General features: G+C 38.3%; 2 protein-coding genes across 4 annotated transcripts in view; one reads left to right on the top strand and one right to left on the bottom strand.

Annotated features, from left to right (window-relative positions):
• The window catches only part of Smc6 (structural maintenance of chromosomes 6), a 54,545-nt gene extending 31,131 nt beyond the window's left edge, over positions 1-23,414 (bottom strand). Inside the window, exons 1-10 of the mRNA XM_035447649.1 lie at positions 23,238-23,414; positions 17,801-17,940; positions 15,692-15,809; positions 13,516-13,621; positions 9,008-9,144; positions 8,355-8,416; positions 6,121-6,201; positions 5,288-5,389; positions 3,006-3,125; positions 2,813-2,911 (exon numbers count right to left, since the gene is read on the bottom strand). Of these exons, the coding sequence (XP_035303540.1) occupies positions 2,813-2,911; positions 3,006-3,125; positions 5,288-5,389; positions 6,121-6,201; positions 8,355-8,416; positions 9,008-9,144; positions 13,516-13,621; positions 15,692-15,809; positions 17,801-17,935 (960 nt within the window). The 5' untranslated portion in view covers positions 17,936-17,940; positions 23,238-23,414. The remainder of the gene's footprint in view (positions 1-2,812; positions 2,912-3,005; positions 3,126-5,287; positions 5,390-6,120; positions 6,202-8,354; positions 8,417-9,007; positions 9,145-13,515; positions 13,622-15,691; positions 15,810-17,800; positions 17,941-23,237) is intronic.
• Positions 23,415-23,709: 295 nt separating this feature from the next.
• Positions 23,710-26,905, top strand: part of Gen1 (GEN1 Holliday junction 5' flap endonuclease) — a 28,176-nt gene continuing 24,980 nt past the window's right edge. Inside the window, exon 1 of one of the 3 annotated variants that reach the window (XM_027424641.2) lies at positions 23,710-23,950. The gene's annotated coding sequence lies outside the window, so the exon portion shown is untranslated. The remainder of the gene's footprint in view (positions 23,951-26,905) is intronic. The other 2 variants (XM_027424640.2, XM_027424639.2) reach the window with 2 other exon arrangements.

Here is a 26,905-nt window from a genome sequence, read left to right as displayed (position 1 = left end):
TTCCTCTATAAAAAATCCAACATAGGTCTGTTGCTCTTTTGTTTGTTTGTTTTTCAAGACAGGGTTTCTCTGTGTAGCCCTGGCTGTCCTGGAACTATGTAAACCAGACTGGCCTTGAACTCAAAGATCCACCTGCGTCTGTCTCCCAAGTACTGGAATTAAATGCACGAGCCACCATTGCCTAGCTAAATATGGTTTTAAAGTTAACAAAAATTTAAGGTTAGTATGATATAATATTTCTTCAGAAACCTTCCATTCAAAGGTCAGTCTACAAATAATAATAAAGTCATGTCAAAGTGCTGCATAAAAATGGTAGGAAGGGGACTGGCCAGATGGCTCAGCAGTTGAAGAACACTTGCTGCTCTGACAGAGGGCCCAGGTTCAATTCTCAGCAGCCACACAGCAGCTCAAAACCGTCTGTAACTTCAGTTCAAGGAGACCCAACAACTTCAGGTCTTCATGGACACCAAGGATGCATGTAGGAAAAACATCCATTCAAAGAGATTTAAAGTTAAAAAGATACATGGTAGGAAGGATATAACTACCACTATAGAATAGTCCTTACCCTCCAAAAGTTTCTAATTTCCTACAGAAACACCAAATGCTTACACAGAAGAAAACCCACAGCTTTCTTCACAACTACCAGCTTTTGAAAAAGCAGTGACTATTACTCAACTGGATTTCATTATTAGACTGGGAAAATACCTCTCAAGGAAACTACTTAAGAACTTCCTGTACAACAAGTTGAGAAGTAAGGTTAAAAAGATAAACATATTTGAAGAAAAAAATTTTTACACTATTTTGTCAGAAACAGAATTTGAGGTGAGAGTGGTACCAAGGGTTGAACTTCCATTTATTACCTGAAGAGGGAGTGAGAAACCTTGCCCAGAGATTGCAAAGCAAATACATTATTCCCTGCTACAGAACTCTTAAGGGTAAAGACAGACAACATGTAGTAAGCTGGGGAAGATTGCATCCTAAACTACAACCATGCTTGGGGCAGAAATTCCTAATCAAAGGAGAATAAAATAGTAAGATATAAGTAATTCACAAAGACACACAGGGTAGGATGAGGAAGGCCATCTTATAAAGCACTGCTTCTTAAACTGAACTGTACCCCATGTGACAGCACATAATAGAATGTGGGAGTCTCAAAAACATAACAGTAAATGCTTCCGAATAACCAAAAATGAAAGGAAATTCAAATGCATAATACATTCAGGGTGTTTATTTGGCCATGCTGTATCATGTACCTTTCCACAGTCTTGTTTCTGGATGCAGTATGAGCACTTTGCACTATACACACCATTATGTCACAACAACAACAAACCTGCTTAAAACACACCTCAGCTCAGGTCTGACAGTTTTATGTTATGAACTGCAGTATTTTTATTGAATAGATAAAATTAGAGTAACATATTTTTCTACCATCATTCAGTAGCTTATATCAAATTATTGTATCTCTGGATTATTAGTGTTAGGATTAGGGTTAGGATATTTGCTTTTAAAAACTGCTCTGAGTTTCTGACTCCAGTTTCATTAAAAATGAAAAACCATGAAACACTGCTTCAACCAGGCATGGTGGCACATACCTTTAATCCTAGCACTCGGGAGGTAGAGGAAGGAGGATTTCTGAGTTTGAGGGCAGTCTGAACTACAAGGCGAGTTCCAGGACAGCCAGGGATACACAGAGAAATCCTGTTTCCAAAAGCAAAACATTGCTTTAAAAATTCCTAGTGGTTAGAACAGAATTTCCAACAATTTCTAAAATGAGCCTTTTAAAAAAACCTTCTGCTACTTTGTACTCATATTGTACTCTGTACTATAAAGTGGCATTCTTAGCAATGACTATAAAACTAAGACATCAACTCTGAAAAAAACATTAAAGATGTATGTTGAACAGTATCAAATACTTAGCTAAAGATTTAATTCCTTATGTAAAATGTGCATCCATCTTTAAGGTAAAAATTGTATGTTCACCAAAGAATTGTGTTAAAATAAATGCCTTTGTGAGGCAGAGATGGTGCATGCCTTTAATCCTAGCACTCAGGAGGCAGAGACAGGAGGATCTTTGATTTCAAGGACAGCCTTGTGTAGTTCCAAGATAGCCAGGGCTACAAAGAGAAACCCTGTCTCAAAAATTAAAAAAGAAAATTTCTTTATGATTTATTATCAGTGAATGTTTGATTTACAAACATATTTTATGTACCTTAATACAGGTGATAAAGGGTTGGGAGTGGAAAAGTTTTAAGAAGCTCTACCTATAAAAACCAAGAAGCTACAAGTTCCACTTTGAGCATGACAGTGCAGGAAGCTCTGTGTTGCAGCTGCACAGCCTGTGAATATACCAAAATCCACGGAAATACACTTGAACAAACCTAACAAGTTATCTATTATAAACTCTACCAATAGGAAATCTAGATTCTGGATCATAAATCATAGTATCCTAAAGTTTCTCTTGGCACTATTTTCACTTCTAATTTTTTCAGTTTACTAATATCTAACTTTAATATGAATCTACCTTGACAGTTATTTTGGTACCTCCCTATTTTTCAAGTGTTCGGTTTGAACTCCTTAACAAAGTCCTATTGTCCACACGCATGAGAAGTCAGCAGCCAAGCCTCAGGATTATTACAGACAAATACAGTTCTGTTTTCAAAACAGTTGCAGCTGCTATACAGTCTATGGAAAAGAATAGATCTGGTTCAAGTTTAACAGATGTACTTATATACACAGGTGGCTTGTAGGTCAAAACCAGCACCAGCAATCTCATGACCTAACTAACTATATCCTTGTAAGAGCCTCTAAGTACCTGCTGTTCTTCCATTTTCCTGTCAAGTTTGGCAGCACGTTCTTCACCAATTTTGATATTATCTCGAATAGCATTCAATTGTTTTTCAATTTCATTGACCTGAAATGCAATCATATACAAAATTATTACAAAGAACAGTTTTGTAGTCTGTGAAAGTTACAAATGAATATAGATTAACAAAAGTGAAAATTACCACTGCCCAAGCCATTTCATGTTTCAAATATTCTAAATTAGTCTTCATTGTACTTAAACCAGCAATATTTTGAAAACGTTCCTCTTTCTCCAAACATTGGCGCTTTAGTTCAGTAAGTCGCTTAAAAGAAAAATAGATATTTTTATAAACATCAGAAGGAAATATATTGTGAACATGTTATTTAAAACAAGGCCTAGGGGGCTGGGGAAATGGCTCAGCAGTTAAGAGCACTGGCTATTCCAGAGGACCGGGGCTCAAATTCCAGCACACACATGGCAGCTTACACCTGTCCATAACTCCAAGATCTGACACTCTCACGAAGACATACATGCAGGCAAAAATACGAATGCAAATGAAATAAATGTTTAAATAAATAAATAAATAAATAAATAAATAAATAAAAACAGGCCTAAACTGATACCACACAAAAGCTTGTTAGAAAATGATTTCATTAAAGTAAAAATAAAAGAACTTTAGTCTTTTGGTATACTTGTGTTAACTACAATAATTTTGCTAAGCTCTACACTATTAAAAAATGATCAAATATTACGAGCAAAGGATTACAGGCTCAAGACCACACATGTCCTCAAGCTTCCTTTTCATTTCCCACTTAATGCCCTGTCTAAATATCCCTATCTCTTAATTCCCCCTCTAAAGGCTAAACAAGCCTTCCAAATAAACCACAACAAGTACAAAAAACTATTCAAAATACCAGAAAGAGAAGGAATTTATTCCTCCAATCAAAAAGGTCCTAATTCTAATAAATGAAACAAATACAAAATATCATGTCATTAGAACAGGTTATTAAGTGGCTGCCAGACTTCATGTTCTTCACACCTGGGTGGATGGTCCCCTTCATTCACATTTCCTATATTCAACCAAGCCTCAATACTGTAATCTTGCTTTGATTCCTCATCTAATCCAATTTACCTTCCCTTTGCTGAGATTATTTCAATCTATTACCAAATCCTTCCAAGCTTACTTTCCCTGCCTCCTCGTTCCTTCACTGATACTGCCTGCCTTTGCCTTCAGCGGCTATGCAAGTCAGCAGATGGAGACACTCAACATTTCCAACATTCTTACTTACAAATCTAGAGTAGGTACAAAAGAAAGGAGGTAGCCTGGTTATGTAAGATGTCTTGGACCCTACAGTCTCATTACACCTTTCCCACCCAGTTTCATGAAAACCATCTGTATCTGCTCCATTTCCTAACTCTGCAGACTTGGCTCCTGTTTTTCTCACTACTGAACCTGTCCTTCCACAGACACCTGTGAAGACTCCACAACTTAATAGTGACAAGTTCTGTCAATTTCTACATCTCAGCCAGGACCACTTCCTTCTCAAATTCTCTTGTCTTATATGGCTCCTGTGACCTTTTCTCATAGTTGAGGCTTGCCGGGAAGTGGTAGCACATGCCTTTAATCCCAGTACTGGGGTGGCAGAGGCAGGCAGATCTCTGTTTGAGACCAGCCTGGTCTATAAAAGCTACTTCCAGGACAGGCTCAAAAGCTACACAGAGAAACCCTACCTCAAAAAAACAAAACAAAAAACAAAAACAAAAACATTCATACTTGAGGGTGGGTCTGCTTTTCCTGCTCTCCTAGTGATCTAAATAAAATACATTATATATCTGGACTAAAAACTGTTAGCAAGATCACGTTTTACACCTATGTTTCTAATTCATATAACCAACTTCCTACTTGGTAATCCTGATAACATAAAAACCACTCAAAATTTTATTCAAAACAGAATGAAACAGGGCATGACTGGTAGAAGTTATTTAAAAATTCAAAGCTTCAAACAATATGCCCATTGGCCAAAATGTTAAGATTTGACAGCAGCTGATACGCACTGGCTGCTTAAGGAATGTCACTATCTTGGAATGAGTTATCTACTATAAGCACATACTATGTTTAACATCAGCTTGTCCCTTGTACTCAACAAAATGTTATACATTTTCAAACTACTTATAGTGAGAATCAGAGATGCCTTGTACAACCAAGTTATACAACAGGGGATTTGAAATATAACATAGTTTTATCTTCTAATTTGGTCAAAAAGAAGAAAAAAGACATATGCATATCCATTATCACAAAACAAAATTAAAGCTATTAAATGCCCTAGTTATAAAAATTAAATGTCATAAATTAGTGTGCTAAAAAAATTGGCATTCATTTCAGGAAGATATAAGATTTATTCACAGGAATATAATTTTGAAACTTTTACCTTAAGTAACCTAGGAACTGAGCTCAGCTCAAAAAGATTTATAGTATTTACAAACCTCTTCCCCTTGATTTATCTGTTCCTTTGTTCTTTCTTTTGTTTCCATAATATATGAATAATCTTCCTTCATCTGTTCAAGCTGGGTTGCTTTCATGAAGAACTATATCAACAAGAAGAAACATACACTTAGAACTTTGTAGGCTTTTCTGTGCCCAAAAAAGGGGGTAGAATTTTAGACCCCAAAACTTTTAAACCAGTTATATAGAAAGCATTAAAAACATAAGCATATATACATAAACACGTAGAACAAATCTTATTTCACATTAAAATTACTGAATGTGCTATATCCACATCTACACAGTCAACTGCAAAAACTCCTAATACCCCATGAAGGAAATATCTTCAAGCATGAAAATGATCAACTTGGAAATTTAAAAAATCCCTGCATTTCCACAAATTCTATTTACAAAGCATAATACTTCCAAATTTTCAAGAATAGGAAGTATCAAAATTCATTCAGATGACTATACACTAAGTTTTACTAGTAATCAAATAATTCTTTAGCTTTAAAATTTTAAATGGTTTAAAGTTTGTTAAGTTATTACATTATATGTGGCCAATTGTTCGTTCTACTGTACTTTCTTAAAGGTTATTTGAAAAAATAATCTATTCTTTTAAAATGAAACGTCAAATTTTAGAAAAAAATGAAGATATACCAAAAACATTACACTTGCATCTTACTTGGCCAAGTTTAAATCTATTTTACAATATTACTTTAAATGGGTGATTCTGAAGGGGGGGAAAAAAATCTCAGTATCCATTATCTGGGCAAGTTTCTATGTATCTGAAACCATGATCTTAGTTAGATTTATATTTAATTTATTCTCTTACTTTGTATTTGTCTCCCTCGTTTTTGGACTGTAGAAACTGCTTACTCATCTCTTGTGTTAAAACAGAAACTGGATTGTCCACCTGAAACAAAGTTTTTAAAAAGGGCATTAAGAAATATTTCATTTTAATGCTTTAAACCAAACTATACATTATAAATGACCAGTGGTCAATCAAGAAAGCTAAGCTTTAGTCAAAGTTTATAGCATTAGGAATAAAATACAAAAAGCAATGCTACAATTTTTAATACAAGATAATACTTCAAAATAAACAATACCAAAATGCATTGTAATCATATTCAGCATTCTACTATAGAACATACAAGCTCAAGAAGGCTCTTACATGCCTTTACTGGTGTTTTTCAAGGGCTAGGGAAATGGCTTAGTGGGTAAAACACTTGCTATGCATGCATGAGAACTGAAGTTCAGAACCCCAGAACCCATGTAAAAAGCCAGTCAGGAATGGCAGCTAACTTTAACCCTAGCATTTAGGGGACAGACACTAAGGATCCTCAAAGTGAGCTGGCTAGCCAGACTAGCAGGAATTGGTGAGCTCCAGGTACAGCAAGAGAACCTGATTCAATAAAGTGACCAGGAACTGAGGATACACATTGTCAACTTTGGCCTTCCACACAAACAAGCATTCCCACACATATGTACATGCACACCATAAACACACACATGCAAGCGCATACACACACACACACACACACACACACACACACACACACACACACACACACACAAGCACCAAACAACACATGCAAAGAAAAAAATGTAGGCTTCTCACTTTGATAGATTACCACTTAATGTCACAACCATCAAAGGGAGTATAGCATGTGAGTCAGCTTTTCTGCATTCTTATATGAATTCTGTCCTTATCCCTATTGGTTGCAGCCTTTGGCCAGTCAGTGAACTTTTTCAATACACAAAGAAAGTTTGGCCCAGTTACCTGTGACCAGAACCATGATGGCAAGTACGTACTGTTTCTCTACAGCAGTGCTTAAGATTTCTCATATCTTTCTAACTTTGTGAGGATAATAGAAAAACCAATGGAAAATATCTCATTTAACATTAGGAGCACAAGTCATTTTAAATAAGCCATAGCTTAAACAAAAGTCCAGTTAGCTACCAGAATATGTATGGTGAAAAGGTTTTAAATTCATATTCTGTTTTGAAGATTCAGGGTGCTTATATAATAACAACTATGGTACTATTAACAAAGCAATTTATGACGTTAAAAATAATACTCACAGGTTAATTATACAGGACTAGTATAAGAAAGAAACTGCAACTTTTCATTTTAACATTAAAAATGACAGCTGTTGAATTTGTTGTTTTTTTGTTTTTATGAGACAGGGTTTCTCTGTATTGCTTTGAACCCTGTCCTGGAACTCCCTCTGTAGACCAGACTGGCCTCGAACTCAAAGATCCACCTGCCTCTGCCTCCCGAGTGCTGGGATTAAAGGCATGCACCACCAACGCCGGGCTAATTAAAATAATTTTTAAAAGCAATCCCCTGCCAGGTGGTGGTGGCACACATTTTTAATCCCAACACTCAGGAGGCAGAGGCAGGCCGATCTCTGAGTTTGTGACCAGCCTGGTCTACAAGAGCTAGTTCCAGGACAGCCTCCAAAGCCACAGACAAACCAGGCAGTCCCTTTTATATAAATGCTGGTGCTTTTTACTGCATTAAAAAATGCCTACAGTTCAGTGTGGTGGTACTCATCTTTAACTCCAGCACTTGGGAGGGGAGGCAGACAGGAAGGTATCAGACAGCCTGCTCTACATATCAAGTTTCAGGCCAGCCAGAGCTAGACAGTGAGTCCATATTTCAAAAGAAAGAAGAAAAGGAGGAAGGGAGTAAGAACCATGCTTCGAGATGCTTCCTTAGACCTCAGTTATCTGACTTCTTGGAAAAGACCTGGTGCTATTGCAGAACGCCTGGCCACCAGCCCATGATCAGCAGCACCACCAAAGATCGTGCCGTTCATTAGTCATAAAAAGAACCTGTGAGTCCCTATACTGCACAGAAATTTCATACCATTATTAAATAAATTTTAACAAGATATTCTCCCCTATGTTAACAAAGCCAATGCACTAAAAGTGCAGCACATATATTCTCATCAATTTACCATGAAGCCATCTTATTTACTTATATACATGCCACAAGCAAAAAATCACACCAATAAAATGATAGTTTCATTAATTAATCTGAAAAACAAGTTTAGCAATTACCTGGATGTTAAAATGATCAAGAATTGCAATCAGCTCTTCTTTCCTAGTAGAAACCACGGTGCCTGGTTACAAAAACACAAAGACCAGACTCCTTGTGAAATAGAGGGGAAATGTACAATTGTCTAAAAATACAAATATTGAGCACCTTTTGTCAGACCAACAACAACAACAAAAACACCAGTAAATACATATAGTTTCAGGGGGACATATTAAGTCATTATACAAATAGAGAGTAGGAAAAAGCACACATGCAGTATGTAACAATGCATATGTCTTCCTGTGGGTCCCAGCCAGTATCTTCTTAATAACTGAACCCTCACCTCCCCCTTCATACCCTTTCCAACCTTCTGCTATCTCTAAGCTACAGAAATCAAGGGAAAGAAAGGAAACCTACAGTTGAAAACAAAATGACACAGCCTACTTCTGTTAAACATGGTGTTGACTTTATGTCTTATAGCAACAAAGTGTAATATACACATGTACCTGTGTGTGTGTGTGTGTGTGTGTGTGTGTGTGTGTGTGTGTGTGTCTACTTGTACAACCAAGCAGGTTACAAAAGGAGGTTTCAAGAGACTAGGAAGATATCACAGGGACAATGTAAGAACTTTTAGCTATTTACTAATACTTCATAAGACATAAGAAAACCAACAAACCTTTTTCACTTTTTAGTTTGTAAGATCGACTTCCATCCACACTAATGTGTTGCTGCACAACTATAGAGTCGCCATACACATTTGCCCTGAAGGCATCATCTCCTCTGTTCCGTAACGTTATTGAGATGTCTGCTGAGCTGAAACAATGAGGTTAACCTGAGTTACATGATGGCACAGTGCAACACATTAGATCATAGCAATTTTCAAATCCCCTAAGCAACCTGCTTAACACGTCAGGAGATTAGCTATGCTTAGGTCATTGTCTATCACGTAATGTTAAAGACGCTGTGTCAGACAGAAAATAAAGCTGTGATAAAAGTGAGCAATATTTCCTGATTCATGTGAGCATCTGACAAAATACTAATGTCTTCTCATACAAAACTATTTTAATTAAATGAAATCTTTGATGAACTTCTTATGGATTTGCCAATAAACTTCATCCTTTAACATTTATAGGAAATGCAGGAAAAATATTCAAGATGAACTTCTCTATACACTACAGATGTGACAGGAGATACACATCAGCATTTGCTGTACTTAGCCACCTATCAGTCTATGTCTCCATTCCCCAAAACTGGGCTAAATATACATAAGTCTGCATGGAACAATCAGACTCTTAAAATTCAATATCAGGAAAATAAGCCTACACTTAAGACTCCCTAATGTGGATTACATAGCTTGGTTAGAGACATCTTAGTGACCCCTAAATCAACAGTGGTGAAAAATATAGAAGAAACACCATACCATCTTTGCAACATGTCTGTAAATCTAAAATAAATTTTTCTTAACTCAAATTTCAACATGACCAAACCAAGGAATGATGGTGCATTAGAGCTACAGTTTTGAGGTCTCAACAGTGAAACCAACCTGGTGAGGTAATGAAGCCTGCAGAGGAAAGCAGGAGCTCAAGGGAAATGAACCTAACTGACTGATATAAGAGCCACATACCCCAGTCACTGACTGAATCACACAGATAAAACTCACTTCCTTCACACACATTCCAAATTAAAGTATTAGTCAGTAATGCCTGCACACATGGAGTCTGTGGCCAAGACTAAGATGAGGAAGAAGAATTAGAGCACAAACTCCACAGATCAAAGTCACATACTCAGTCATCACAAAGAGACAGGGAGGGAAGCTAACACACAGTGAAGTAGAACCATCTAGGAAAAGGGACTGGCACATAACATAGGCAGTGGTGTTGCACACCTTTAATACCAGCACTCCAGAGACAGAGGCAGGCATATCTCTGAGTTCAGCTTAAGCCTGGTCTATAGGTAAGAGTTCCAGGACAACTAAGGCTACACAGAGAAACCCTGTCTTAAAAACAAACAAACAAACAAGGACCAGAAAGATAGTGGAGGAGAACCAAAGGAACTACAAAGACACACACACATAAAAAATTAGCCTGAGAAAAAGAAAATTAGGTCTGAAATAACATCTAATACTTTTAAATTACTGGCCCCAACTGTTTTATTTTATTATACTTTGCTATTAACTTCAAGTACTGGTCTACCTGCATGGGTACTGCACCCATCTTTTATAATAAAGGAGTGATTCTCAACTATTCTAATGCTGAGATCCTTTAAAACAGTTCCTCACATTGTGGTGACCTCCAACCATAAAATTACTTTTATTGCTACTCCATATCTGTAATTGCTATTGTCTTGAATTGCAATGTAAACATCTGTGTTTTCCAATGTTCTTAGGTGACCCTTGGGAAAGGGCTGTTCATCCCCCAAAATGGTCTCAACCCACAGGTTAAGAACCAATGTAATAAAAGTTCAATAAAAAATTTTAATGTACCATGATTTTACAGTTTCAGTATCAATTACATTCTAGTCACTTACCTATCACTACAAAAGGAAAAAAAAAAAAAACGTAAAACTAGAAAAAAAAGTAACATTTATGTTTTAACATAGCCATTCTATCTATATAAAAAGTCATAAAATTGTAGCACAAATAACAGAAACCCAGTGACAGATACTGGAGTTCAAGGTGATGATCAGAAAAGCAAAGCATCTAGCCAGTAGCTGTTACCTCTACCAAGGCTGAAATGGAGAGCCTGTCTTCCCTGTGACTAGAAAATGAACCCCACATGTGACCCTTTGCTTCTTTCTTATATACCTCTCTAGTGCTGGTATTAAAGGTATAAGCTCTGTTTCTCTTTTAGACTGAGTCACTCCCATGTAGCCCTGGATGGTCTTGAACTCACAGAAATCCATCTGCCTCTGACTCCTGAGTCCTGGGATTAAAGGTGTGGACCACCACCACCCAACTTCTATGGCTATGGCTAGCTTTGTATACTGATCTCCAGGCAAGGTTTATTAAATCATAAATAATTTATCACCACATAAAACTGTATAGAATTTGTGACTGAATGTTTGGCTGGCTTCCTTAAACTAGTCAAGTGATGTTATTCCACAGGAGATGTTTTGTGTCTCATTAAATCCTTTAACCTCTCCTCCCAATTTGTGAAGTACTGGGAACTCAAGCATAAATTCTGAGACATGTCTTGAATACAGTTTAAAAGCTACTAGCTTACACAACTGATTTTCAAAGGTAATTGCCTTAAGAGGGAACATATATATATATCTTAAAGCACTAAAGAAGAGGTAATAACAGTAAATAATTTGTTTTGGGAGACCAGGTCTTAATACACAGCCCTAGCTGGTTTGGAATCCCTAGAAGTTCAAGCTGACTTGGAAATAGAGCAAACACCAAATCTCTGTCTCCCCAATGCCAGTATTACAGGTATGGACCAAAATGTAGCTTTAGTAACCTTTCTTTAAAAGAGCTAAAAGACTAGCCTCTAAAATTGTGTTGCTAGCCAGAACTGCTAGGAAACATCTTTAATCCTAGCACCTGATCTCTGAGTTTGAAGCTTGCCTGGTGTACACAGCAAGTTCCAGCCAGCCAGGGCTATAGTGAGGCCCTGACTCAAAAACAAACAACCACCTCATTAAGAGTTCTCTTTTTCTCTCCCACCATCCCCACCCTGAAGCATTTAGTATCCACAAAACTCTTTGCTGTTTAATGACTAATTTCTGCAGACTGGGCTGCTCCACTGAGGATCTCGGCCTATCTTACTATGTCTACATCTGAAATCTATACATCTGTCCCTTTGTAGTCTTGTCTGTCTGGTCTTGAAGCTGTCCTAAAGACAACATGTTTAAAGAAGAAGGCTAACAGAAATAGCTGTTGGCACAAAATTCAAAAAGTAAGATATGTAAAAAGAAAACTAAACTAGAACACTGTCTTCACATACTTCTTTTTCAAGCCAAGTATGGAAAATGACTCCTGGTGTGTCTTTTCTTCTCTTGTATCAACTGGGAATCCTGGATCAAGGTTAAGATTCCTAAGTTCCTCAGCAATATATATGTAAGAAACTGGCATTCTTCATTTGTATTGTATTGCTGCTACTCTACTTTTAAGTATTAAAATAATGAGAAAAATGGAGACAACATCAAACAGAAAGAAATTTGTGTCATGTTCTGTCATGTATTACTATCAATTATCAAAGTTTCCATTAGATAAAGGTGACAGGTATACAACTGTAAGAGGATGTAACAAAAGTTGGGCATTATTATGAGAAGCTAAGACACCTCTCGAGGGTATCTTGGGTAGTGTCAAAAAGCAAGAGGAACCAGAAGTGCTGCTCAGTGGCACAGCCCTTGACTAACAGAAGGGAAAGCAAAGGAAGGAAGAGCAGGAAGAAGGACACCACCAGCCTGACTCCCCAGAAAAAGGGCTGGTAGTAGGCAAAAGGCTTCAACAGCAATGATATAAAATTAGACAACTGATTCAGTATATGAAAGCAATGTCTGATCTGACAGAAGTATCAATGCAGCCAGACACAACTGAAGACACTTACAATTCCAGCACAGGGAAGGCAAGAGGTAAAAGGACAGGAAGTTCAAGACCAGCCTTTGCTGCATAACAAGTTAAAGGACAGCCTGTGCTACACAGTCTCCTGTTTCAAAAATAAACAGAAAGAAAGGAATATGAATGTTAAATTGTAAGGCAGTACTATGACTGCTCATCATACAGTAGATTTATGACTGTGATCCTAAAATCACATTCACTGAATAATAGGATACTTTTCTAAAAGTCACAGAAAGCTAAAGAAAGAAATTCTGCACAGAACAAGTTGGAGCATCACTCACTGACTTTGCTCTCATCCCTATCATGTTAACATGATTGCTGATACCAAGTTTAGGCCAAAACCCACAAAGGTATATAATATTTATAAATATTTCTTTAAAAAAATACATAAATTTGCCACTGCCATTTCTTCCATAAAAATAACATAAACTTAAACTAGTGGGCAGTGCATTGTACCAAGTAACACAGGCTATCTGACTAGACAATAACAGTAAGCAGAGGCCATGTTGGCAACAAGGGCAGGACAAAGGACTAAGATAGAAAAGCTCTCCTTGCAGACACCCGCTCTCCAGGGTTCTACAACATGCTTCTTAGGGAATAAAAGGCCAGCAGAGAACACTTACTTCTGTCCAGCTTTCACAAAACCTTTTAAAGAGGATCCTCTATTAGTAGCAACTGCTTTTCCACCAAGGCCAACTATGAGAGCAGTGAGTACAGCACTCTTTCCACCTAAAGAAACAAAATGAAAAATTCATAAAAAGAAAATGCTGACTTTACAACTTAACTCAAAAGGTTAGCTGCATCTGTCTCAATCTGAAGTGTTACAAATTCAATTATAATTTTCTTTAAGTGCTAAGGTGGCAAACAATTAAGAACTACCTCACTATTGCCAGTAGGAAAAATTCGTACATTTCAGTTACCAAATTTGTATCCACAATAAGTACGTAGAAAAATGGTCACTATCTTTGCAACCCAAAACTCGATCTGTCATCTTGGTGCATCAAACTATGGATACATTTACATATGTAATTAATTTACAAAATTTGCTATTACATTCTAATTTAATTATGGCTACTCCTTTCATCATAAATTTTTAGGCACAGAAACTTTAAAATAGCTCTCAAATGTAAGAAACTCCACATGGGAAGGCATGTTGTTCTTTCACTGCACATGTATTCACTGAACACATTACATAGAAAAAAAAAAATAGAAAATCACATTTCTAATTTAATATCTTAAATTTAAACATTGACCCTTAATTTTAATTTCATTTCCTACCCCTTTTATGTTTAATTTTGAAGTGTAATTCTTTTAATTCTAAAAGATATGACACCAAAAACTCCACAGATATAGCAACCATTTTCTAAATTTCATCATCCACCAATCAATTAACAAGTTTGTTATCTTCTACAACATACCACCAAATTAGCCAATAGAAAATAATGATTATCTTAATTTAGTCCCTGGAATGCCTTTCAAGTTCTTACTCTTTTTTTCTCTACTACCAGGTATAATGCTTTAATTAATTATCCTTTATTAAGATTTATTAAAGAAACCATTTAAATTTTAAAAAGACACAACTTGAGAAACCTTAATTCTTTCTTTACTTCTTGTACTTTGCAACCTCCCTGTAATAATGACCCTTTTTCTCCATTCACACTCTCTTGCTAAAATCTCTTCCTTCTTCAATGAATGACAGAGGCAGCAATAATAAAGAAAGGGACTATGGAGCTACAACATACCTAATTTCCTTGCCTAGTAATGTCATTAAGTGGTAGACTATCTCAGTCACCCCTACACCTGCCACAATGTAGCTAGTCTGTCACAATCTTGCCCATGTCAACCCATCACTCAAAAGGTTTTAACTGACTACCCACTGTCCACTGAATAAAACTCTAAAATCTTTATCAAGCCGTTAAGACCCTCAACAATCCTGTGTACAATTCTGTCATATTCTGCCCTTTCCCTCCATGTACCATATGATACAAAATAAAGTTAAGACCTATTCTCCATATACACCTTCTATAGTCTGAACATTTGAGGATGAGCCATCTGTGCCTAGAACATCTCAGCTTCTTGCCAAATGAGTCTTAAGGAATCTTTAAGTTTCATTCAAGTACCAGCAAAAACACAATATCCTCATAAAAACCACTGATGATGACAATGGATTGTCACTTCCATTTTTTGGATTTCTAAGGCACTTCATCTGTGCCTCATCTACTGTTTACACTAGGATGCTGTGGTGTCTTATACTAAGAAGATAGGAGGCTCCTTGGGCACAGTAGTTTGAGTTGAGCCTAAGCAAAACAACTGAGATTCTATCTTAAGAAAACGGAAAGGAAAAAAAGAGGGAGGGAGGGAGGGACTATGAATGTATGGAATGAACAGATGGCATAGTGGTTAAGAGCACTTGCTGCTCCTGGATAGGACTCAGGTTCAGTTCCCAACACCTAGCTCACAACCATCTGTAATTTCAGTTCCAGGGGATTCAAACCCATCATCTGACCTCTGAAGGCAATGCATGCATATAGTCCACATACATGAATGCAAGCAAACATTCATACACATAAAAATAAATAAATCTAAAAGACAACCGAAAAGGGAGGGAAAGTGTATACCTACTACTTAAATAACATATCTAACATTAATTTAGTATTTTCTTAGAGTGTAAACTGAATTAAATACTGGGAAGCTACTAAGTTTAGATCCAAATATTTATGAGCATTAACAGTCACCAATTTCACAAAGTTCATGCAATGTCATCACAAAGTAGTGTATTAAGAAGGCAAAGGTACTTACTTCCATTGTTGCCAACAACGAAGTTGACATTAGAACCAAACTTAAAAGGTCCAAGCATTGAGTGGCACATGAAATTTCTCAGCTGAATACTCTCGATGATTCCAACTTCTGCTGCAGTCTATTAACAACAAAAAGATTGGGAGAGAAATCAATCTCTCTAATGCACTCACTGCTCATACCCAAGCATCTGACAGATCAGCAGTATTTATCAATGAACAGTTATATCATGAGCAACAATAACTTTAATGACCATCATTAAATAAAATGCAAATTTTATTTAGGTTACCACTAATTCTACAAACTACCTGCCCAAGGTTTGACCATGGAATTCATTCTCTGACATGGCATTCCAGTTTCATAACAGAGAATTCAAAGAGCATTGTACAGATGCTTTTATTCTGACATTCTGTTTCAGGCACTAACAAGAGCTGAGTGACTTTTAACAGTGTATAAAGAACATAGGTATTGGTCTTTTTATATAAATTATTGGTCTTTTTATATAAATATAAATATATATAAGAAAATGTAATTAATACAATGCTATACTAAATATGTATCCATATATATAACTCTCAAAATGGAATATCTATGCATTAATCTAATAAAATAATACTACACATTAAAAAAAAAAGAACATAGGATTTGCCCAGCCGTGGTGGTGCATGCCTTTAATCCCAGCACTTGGGAGGCAGAGGAAGGCAGATCTCTGAGTTCGAGGCCAGCCTGTTCTACGTAACAAGTTACAGGACAGCATGGCTACACAGAGAAACTCTGTCTACAGAGTACCCAAGAAAAAGTACCCAAATCTGTAAAGCAGAAAAGGCTCCCATATTATAAATAAATGCCAAGATTAATATTATTAAATTTTTTAATCAGTACTTGACAAATAGTACTCAACTGTACTCTACAGATATTAAATATCAGAATAAACCAACCAGACTTTGTCAGTCCTAACACTTCAGAGACCATTTTAATGTGATCAGCAATTTTAATGGGTTCTTCTGAAACTCCATCTCAATTCTAGCCTATACTTCATTAAAAAGCAGAAAATATTTACATCATTGCATGATGTAAAAATATCAGATTATCAGGTATTTCTGACTGACGAATTTCTAAAAATATTTTTACTTTATGATAAAGAGTCACATGCAATTACTATGAAACGAGACCCTATGTGCTCTCACACAACTTCTGCCAATGGAAACAGCTTAATAAAGCACGGTTATCTCAGGCAAGACACTGACAAACTAGATACACTGTTGTTTCCCTCACAAGCAATCCTTTAATGTGTAGGGATCATAACCACAATCACATGCCTTTCAACGCACACCAACCACTTACCCACTAGTCTCTTCTTTATTTCTGTGAATGTTATTCCAAGAATGCCAAGTAAATGTACTTACGCAAAACATAATCTTTGGGAACTGGCTTTTTCCACTCTGTTTAACTGTCTGCTGTTGACTCTGTCACTGCTAAGCAGTTATTTCATGGAATGGACTACCACAGGATAGTCACCAAATCACATGTGGACTTATTTTCAATTTAACTTTCTGTGAATAAAGCTACTAAAATTATAGCACGTTTTGTACTAAATTAAATCTTCATTTCTTGGGAACAAATGCAAGATTATATTGCAATTTTCTATTGTTTATCACAGAAACAAACTTTCCATAGTGGTGGTAACAAGTTACATCCCAATGTATGAATGATTCAATGCATTCTTGCCACCTGGTGATATCACTATTTTACACTATATAATTATGATGGACAATTATATTTCCTTACTCTTGTAAAGCTCAAAGCTCGTAGTGGGTCAAGTCAGTAATCACGGCCTCTATTCTATTCATAACATTGGCAATTTATGTCTTCTCATTTTCCTACTGGTCTTACTTCAGCTTTGCCAATTTTATTTAAAGATTTAGTTATTTGTCCCATTATTTTCCTTAAAATTCCTAATTAGTAACATAATCTTCAAATTTTGAGCTAATTTTACCCACCTCTTTAAAACTCTTATGCTTTCTCCAGACTACAAATTATGAAATATCATATATAAAATGACCATGAGAAACAAACCAATTGAAAGGCATTATTTTGTAATTCTGTGCTTACCAAAGTAGAGGTACCGTTAGTGAAAGAAATTGTACATTCATCTTCATCTCCGTCTTTATCAAAATCTTCCAGTTCTTGTCTTGGCCTTTTAGCATTTTCAGGAGAGCAGAAATTTTCTTCCTTTCTTTTGGCCATCAGATCTGAACAAATATTTATAGTAACAACATAAGCCAAGGACAGCATATAAAGACTATTCAATAAACACTTTATAAATCACACAAAGCTCCTTCAATTTTAAGGAAAAAGATTTCCCCTTGAATCTCCAAAAAGAAATGCAACCCGCTGATGCTGTTCATCCCTCAAGACCTGAGCTCCACCTCTAATTTCCACAAGGTCAGAAAGTAATGTTACAGTGTCTGAAAAGAAACAACAACACCTGGATCATACACATCGGCTGATTTTACCTTACAGTTATTCGTTGCTATAAATTGATAAGAGCCTAGCTGACTATTTTCTTCCCAACCCCACTAAAGGGAAAAATACTTTATTGGTAAAACACTGTCTTCTAGTTTCCTATTAGTAGAGAGGCCACAGTCCTCCTGAAGTTATTACAACATTGAACTGTTATAACTTATAAAGCAGTATTAATCAAATAAAACTTGATTTATTCCTTCAAAGGGAACACATTTTGAAGCAGCGATATCTCACATGAGCACTTTCCCTGTTCCTTCAATAGTCCATTCCAATTGTCATAAACCAAGTACTTAAAAAATACAATAGACACTGCCCTTGCTAAAATCATGAACTATAAAGAAGAAAGTTAGAGCAGTGGGGACATAAGGACCATAAAATGATGTGTAAACTTGATGTTCCAAAGACCCCGGGAGCTGCAGATATCCCCAGTCCCAGGCTCCAGATCAGAGCACATGAGTAGACAGACCCTTAGGAAGACTTCGGGTGATGCAAAAGCAGTTCTATACAATTTGAGAACTGGTAAATCATTCTTCTAAAACAATTGGACCCTGTATATTAGCATCTAAAGGACATTTAACCTAAACCAATACGTTTCCAGGGAATATTACCATTAATCACAACTGTATCATATTAGCAACTTTCTCTGAAAAAAGATCTTGGTTTATCTCAAATCTCTTATAGTAGTCAAAACTTCAAAACCAAGAATCTTTTTTTCAAATTACTTCATCACAAAATTCAGTGTATGTTAGTTTTAGCTTGTGGCTAATTTAAATTCCCCAAATATCACCAGGTCATTATTTCCCAGCAACACTTTCTGTTTCATCCATTCTATTCCTTTACCAGTTACATAGCAATAACATAAATTACAAAACAAAGAGAGGCATTGTTTTTATTGACTAACAGACAATCTGACAGAAAGTACTCAGGAATAGCCTGGCTGACTTGAGTTCTTCATCACTAGAAAGCAGTTTGGCAAGTAAAACTGGGGTGAGGTAGGTATACTAGGCTAAATGTGGTGAATTTACAATGTACACGAGTACACTACACAAGAGATGCTACTACACTCAAACACCTCATAATGAGGCTGCTTTTTATTTGCTGGGATTAGCAGTCTGCTAGGTTTCCAAGGTAACTTGCATCTGAGAAGGATCCTCCTAACTTTTTAATAGGAATCATTTTGAGATTTAAAGATGAGACTTTCAAAAGCTATGTATGAATGTCCTGAGTATGAGACATAGGCAATAAATAGTAAATCATTATTACTAACAAGATAAAATACACAACATATAAAAAAGGGAAAAGGTTCCTCTGAGTCCTTGGGTATACTGAAAGAGTAATGTAGTTTATTTTACTTACTTATCTACAGTTTTTAAATTTCAGTTGTTTTGTTTTGTTTTGTGTGTGTTTGTTTAAGACAAGTCCTAGCTATACAGCCCAGGCTGTCCTGAAACTTGAGTGCTGGGATTACAGGTGTGTGCCACAGCCCTAGAAAAGTATCACCTTTCTCTTCTAAGAAGTAAACTTTAAAGCAGGGACAGTGAAGAACATCCAAAAAAGTAAGTTAAGAAGAAAAATCAGTAATTAAGCCTTCAATGAAGCATTTAGATACACATGAAATTTTAATGACATCCTACAAGTTTTAGCAGGATCACAAAATTTTGATTCTTGAGTTGTAATTTTATATGTAACTCATACTTCCCATTAATGACAAAGTGGAGATTAACAAGTGTCCAGCATAACAGAATTAGATTTAATTCTGTAACTAAAAAAAGGTTTTTTTTTTTTTGGGGGGGGGTTCGAGACAGGGTTTCTCTGTGTAGCTTTGGAGCCTATCCTGGCACTCACTCTGTAGACCTGGCCGGCCTTGAACTCAAGAGATCCGCTTGCCTCTGCCTCCCGAGTGTTGGGATTAAAGGCATCCGGCACCAACACCCGGCTAGAACTAAATATTTTAAAGTGAATGTAACTACCACTACTCTAAGGCAGAAGTGACAGATTCAGATACTGCTCTAAACTGTGTTTACCACATCCCTAATTGTACGCTTCTGACCTACAAAGCACATTCATTCTATATTAAACAACCTTAATGTACTGAATTAATTTAACAGTGTTTTGAATATATTACAAAATCAAATGAGGTTAACTAGATTAACTAGGTTAACAGTAACACATTTTGAAGTCCAAACACCAAGAAATCCAAGACCAGCAGAAACTGGGCAGCCCTCTACTTTCAGTCTTTCAGGTAATTGATTTGAACACTCAAATTTGAGTTGAAAGCATATTGTAATATGGGATATACTAAGAATAATGCCAAAGTAGATGGCTTCTAATAAACTTCTAAACAAAAACCAGAGCAATATCAGAGATGAAGCAGTGGTGATGATACCACACAGTTAAAAAGACTAGGTCAAAGTCTGAGTGAGTAGAATTAACATTTGTTGAGTAGCCTATGGACTAAACCACATCTTGTGATCTCCTTATGATAATAGATCATGTCCTCATTCTACAACATGGGAAACTGAGACTCAACTGTAAGATTTCCACCCATGTAGCGCCTACTTAGTAACCCGATGCAGACAGAGGCTGGCAAAGCCGACTCACATCCAAGGTTCTCCCACAAAGTCAAACGGCTTATGTCCACAAACAAGTGAGTTTAGCCAACACTTGATTCACACTCTGTGACTGACGATCTATTATCTTCTTGTGTGCCTCTTGAAAAATTAGAAAGAAAGAAGAATTCTATCCTAAAGTGTTACTCTCCATGTTCCTCCTGGCTTGCTTCATAAAGTGTCATTTTCTCACTTAATTCTATCAACCATTATTAACTGACAGTATATTTGTGAAGAGGAAAAGATAATAAATTTGTTTTGTTTGCAAACACTGGAGTTTGAAGGGTTCCGAGGATAGACCCTGGGATACTCGTCAATAGAAATCATTCTAGAAGTGGAGGAAAGAAAATTACATTAAGTGGTTTGAATTTGGTGACCAAGGAAAGCATGAAGAGGGGGAAAGGAGATAACCCACTTAACTCATCATTTAAAGAAACACAGACACAGGCACATGCAGAGTACAATTGACCACACTGAACCCTCAGGTTCCTAGACTTACTGGTGGCATTTAAGTGTATAAACAGGTGGGAAAGGTGGCTCAGAGGTGAAGAGCACTGACTGTTCTTCCTAAGAACTCAAGTCTGACTCCCAGCACCCACATGGAAGCTTACAGCTGTCGGTAACCACAGTCCTAGGGCGCTAACACCTCAGTGGGCACCAAGCATGTTATGTGGTACACAGACATACATACAGGCAAAACACCCATACACATAAATATAATGCATATACTATTCCAATAAACTTTTTAGTTATCTATTATTTCTTGAAAGTAAGTCAACTTTTTTTTTGGGGGGGGGGGGTCCCTATATGTTACAGTAGCAATATACGACTGAACAATACTGCCTACTACATCTTGATTGACTGTCCTAACAATTAAAATGGTAGTCAAGGTTCAGGCAAGTTTTACATAAAATTCTAGTTTTGGCACTTAGTAAAATAAACATTTTTGGCAATAACACTTGCTTTCCACTAACACTCAACATGCTTTTTGTTGAGCTCAATATTGAACGATTTATACTGAATTAATCTCTCAGGAATCCTGTGACTTAGAGGTAAAGAGGTGGAATTACTCTTCAGAAAGTCTTATTACCTGCCTCATGTGGAACAAAAAAAAACGTGTTTTTAAACAATTACAAGAGGTCTCTAAACTTACTACACATACTCAGAAAATAATTTTTGTTTAAGGACAGTCTTCGATCTCACTACATAACCCAAACTTTCCTGTCTCACCCCAGCTCCTTCTAAGAACTGATATTACAGGTCTGAGCCACACCATCCCCAGCTCAGAAAAATCTTTTTTCTTTCAGACCGGGCTCGTGTAACCCAAGCTGCCTTCAAGCTTGCTATGTAGTGGAGGACCTTGATGATGCTAAGGCCTCCACCTCCTGGATTACAGGCCTGCACCACCACCGAGTTTTAATGTGGTGCTGGGGACTGAAGCTGGGGTTTTGTGCTTGCTAGGCATGCAAGCTACCATCAGCACTGCATTCCCCAGCTCCCAGGAAAAAAACTATGAACATAGATTTCAACATTAAGAAAAACATCAGTTTCACAGACTCACTAACTGTATGAGTCTAAGGGGAAGTTCTAACACTTCATCACCCACTCCTCCCTTAAAACAAGCTGCTGGCCACAGCAGATTCTATTATACATGTTCAAAGACTCCAGCCTCCTTCTCAAAGTCAGGGAACATGGGCTTTTCTAACTCTCAACAGACATCTCAGAAGAGCTTGCCTTTAAAATGCAAGGTTGGTCTTCTGTGTACTCATTAACTACAAACTGCAGTTAAGTGCTCACACTTAAGTGCTCACACAACTTGTCTTCGGGCTTTAAATGTCAATTAGCTGCTCTTTCTAGGAATCCAGAGCCTTACCTCAAGCCCTAGCCTCCTAGAGTCCTTTCTCCACCCCCAGATGCTGTTTTCTAGATTTGCCAATCGGGATTTCCCTCCAATTCCACAGTAATGAAGGGCAAGAAATGTCACCCAAACCTTTCAAACACGACGGTTTACTCTCGCCTGATCAACCCGAATGGTGTTTAGGGGAAACTGGATTTAACGGCAAACTCAGATTTCAGCCGCATTTCCAGTCGTGTCCCCTCCACCCCCCACCCCTACACGGTGCCTGCGCATGGAGTACCCAGCTCCGACGCCGGCCTCAGCCCCGGCCCGACCTCTGCGGCTGCCCGCCAACGCCCGGGCCGCCTGGGGACGCGCGAGGGCGGGCCGGCGCCCACGGCCAAGTTTCCCAATACCGAGAGCGGCGTCCCCGCCGAGAGCGCGAAGGTCCCCGCGGCCCGCGCGCAGGCCCGACCCTCGGCACCCGCAGCCCGCAGCTTCCAGGAGGGCCGAGGGCGGCCCGCCAAGGCACGGGGCTGCCGGGCATGGGCAGAGGGAGAACGCGCCCTCACTCTACCTCCAACAAGTCGCGGTCGCCCTGGGGAAGGGAGTCGGCGCGGCTGTCACAACGCGAAGGCCACCCTGAGGGCGTCCGACCTCGGCCACAGCTCGCCCGCCAAGCAGGGCGCACCCGCCCGGAAAGCAGGCGGGAGCCCCGCAGACAGGCGCCCGCCGCGGGACGGTCCGCGCCTGCGCCCCCGCCCCTCCCGCCCCCCGGACTCCGCCCGCGCCTGCGCGCTCCCGGCCTCTCGCGCCGCTTGGGTCGGCGAGAGGGAACCGGAAGTGCGCTCAGCGGGCGGGAGGCGGGGGGCGGAGGAGGAAGCGGAGAGGCACGCGCCCCTCAGCGGCGGATCTAGACGGTGGGGGAGGCGGGCGGGAAGATAGCCGGGAGCCCTGGCAACAGGTCTACGCATGCGTCCGTGGGGCCGATTCCAAGAGGGGAAAGCAAAACCGTGAGGGAGCGAGAGGCGGGGTCTGGGAGAAAAGCGGACCGTTTCCCGGAAGGGGCGGGACTAGTGGCAAGGGCGCTGGATTCGAAATTGCGGCCCAGTGCTTAGTGCTTGAGAAGGTAGTTTGGGAAGGGCTTTTTGTTTTATTTTGTTTTGTATTCGTTTTAACTTTGGTTTGAGGGGATCGGGAACTTGAGGGAGGCGATAGTTATTAGACTCCAGGCCAGACTGGTAGATGACAGACGTGTTCCTTCCACAGCCGCGAGGAGGGGCTGTCTGGGTAAGTTCCGCGGAACAGGCTGGGGCCGGCGGCCCGTGCTTGCACAGGCTTCTAGAACAGAGGCGGGAGGGCGAGCTCGCCCACAGCCGCCCTGCGGGGACCCCACGCCCCATCCCTGAGGACACTCCCGCGCTATCTGGGTGACCTTCCTCGATGCCCACCCACACGCGCCGCTCTGCGTTATGGTGGCAACTGGGGAAACAGTTTTCTTACAGCTGTCACCACTTAGGCGTGCCTCTGGGATGGTGTGTGGTCCTTTCTCCCCTACCCGCTCCACCCTCGGGTGGCCGTCGCTTTAAATAAATAGCAGTTAAAGTTGTTCTTGGGCCTTCTCCATTCGCTTCCTGACTCGATGCTAGCCATTCATTCCGTCTTTACACACCCTCATCCATTTGCCTACCTACCCGAGCAGCCTCACTGTTTGAGCTTTCCCTCCTATGTCGGGGGAAGTAGCATTCACCATTACCCCAGCCTCGGTGTACAACCTTAGGTACGTCTCCGGTACTGAAGTCAGTTCCCTCATTCAAAGCCACCATTCACTTCAAAAAGTAATATATTTTGTCCTTTATCGTGGATTACTGAAAAGTATGACATAGTCAAAGTAGACTAAACATGGGACGGAACCATCCTGGTAACTAACGGCAAACACAGCCTCTGGCAGTACTGTCATCCTATTAAAAGGCTGATTTGCCCCTCCTTAGCTTCACTCTGCCAAGATATTTAACTCCGGAACCTGATCGTTACTTTATCTCCTATTTAGGCACATTCCTAATAAATACTGATAGGTAAATTTAATATGAGCCTCAAAGTTGAAATTAAATTAATATGACAAAATAACTGGAAGAAATTTAAAACAGCATGACTTGGTGAAATTAAGTGGTAAATCCCATACAGTTACAGTCCTACACTATGGAATTTTATAATGTGAAAATATAGTTGACTAATGCGAATTTGGAAATTTAACTATTTCCTGTCCCTTAGTTAAACTTTGACAGAGCAGAAAAATTTACCTTAATAAAATGTGTTTTTGCATAAATCAAGCTATTGACTCCTTTCTTATGTTCTTTACATTTGATTCATTAGTGGAATTAGCAAGGGTCTGTGCTTTTCTCACCTCGTTCAGTTTTATAATTAACCAATAGAAACTTAATAGCTTTTAAGGAAGCTTTAGGAGCATAAATGGATTTATGGGCGCCATATGGTTACTTCAAAGGATCTGTTTTTGTTTTAACTTGAAGTAGGTTCTTTGACCCTTTGTTAATGTGGAAACATACCTTCTATCAAGCCATAATCCGGGTATTCCTGCTACCTAAACTGATCTTGGGAGTCAAAGGATGTTATAATCTCATCATATATCTGATTTAATATGCCTCCTTTCCTAGAAAGGCTCTTAGTCTCTAAGGTTGATCAGTATTATATCCAAAACCCAAGTCCTCAGAGTATGAACTCCAAACTCAGTGCTCTTTTCACCAATCACCAATTGAGATACATTGAAGGTATTCATAAATTATAAAACTATTTGCTGCATATTACAACTTTGTTGACTCCTTTCTTTTACACAACTAATTCTTAAAAATTAGAAATATCTTAGGAGATACATTTATGCTGACTGCATCATCAGAGTGATAGTAGTAGTTATAAGAGGCTTGAATAGAAACTCACCAATTTACATAGTTTTGGGGAATTTAATAGCTGTAGTATTTCTAAGTTTTACTTAATACTAATCTTTCTTCAAGTATGGAATGGAATATGGCCTAATCAAGAACTGTCTACTGTCTGAGTGCAGTTATACATCTTAAGCACTGTTCCATTTGGTCTCCTCTTGGAGTCTCACAAGCTTTTAAAATCTTTAACTATTGCTATGCAATATTACTGCAGAGAAATGACTGGTACTAAGAGCACTTAGAGAGAAATAGCAATAGCAGTGAATGGTGGCTTAATTTAAAGATTTTAGATTAACTGCATTTTTAAAACAGGTTGTATATATTTTTTAATACACTGTAATGGGTGTTCTTCATAGACAACATGGATTTTTTAAACTTAGATTGTAGAATTGGAAAAAGTCCTAAAATAATATTTTTTTAAATGGGCAGACATGAACATGCCTTTAATCCCAGCACTCTGTAGGCAGAGGCAAGCAGATCTCTGAGTTCAAGGCCAGCCTGGTCAACATAGTGAGTTCAAGACAGCTAGAACCATATAGTGAGACCCTGTGTCAAATTGTGTGTGTGTGTATGTGTGTGTGTGTGTGTGTGTGTGTGTGTGTGTGTGTGTTATATAAACATGTAATTATATATATATATATATATGTTACACTTTCAGTACATAATTTTCTAAAAACTTAATGTTTATATATCCTTATAAAATAGCCACCATAAATGGGTAAAAACAGTATTTTAATGATTTTTTAAACATTACTCAGGCTTTTATGGAGAGAAAAATTGTACACAAATGGGAAGAAGTAAAACGAAGCTGGGACTCTTATTACAGACTTAAAACTGTATGTAGCAGAATTAGTGAAGTGTTAGAAATGGGGGATTAAGAATGCATTTTGTAGACAACAGAATGTACTGCCCATTTGGCTGTTGGGAACAAAGCTTAAGCAAGCATACTTGGGAAATACTAAGACAGAAACAGTTTTGTAAGGAAAGGTGATGGGGATTAAAAAGTTAGTTAAAAACCAAACAATTCCAGTACATGGGCAATGAGATGAGAACACACCATTCTATCCATCGAGATCCTGTCTCAAAAACAGAGAAGACGGGATATCCTGAAACCTGCAAGAAGGAAATAAGTAGGCTGAGTTGGAGTTTGTCACTTCAGAGACTATAGTTAATGAAAGGATTAATAAGTTTAGAGGCCAGGCTAGCACATAAAAGTTCTAATTCTTGTGGCTACCTCTAGTTCTTTTAATATTATCCCTTAGTGTAGTTCTAACCTATACCTTTTGTAGTT

This window comes from Cricetulus griseus, chromosome 7, assembly GCF_003668045.3.
Source record: "Cricetulus griseus strain 17A/GY chromosome 7, alternate assembly CriGri-PICRH-1.0, whole genome shotgun sequence".
NCBI lineage: Eukaryota > Metazoa > Chordata > Mammalia > Rodentia > Cricetidae > Cricetulus > Cricetulus griseus.
This window is presented reverse-complemented; position numbering and strand designations above follow the sequence as displayed.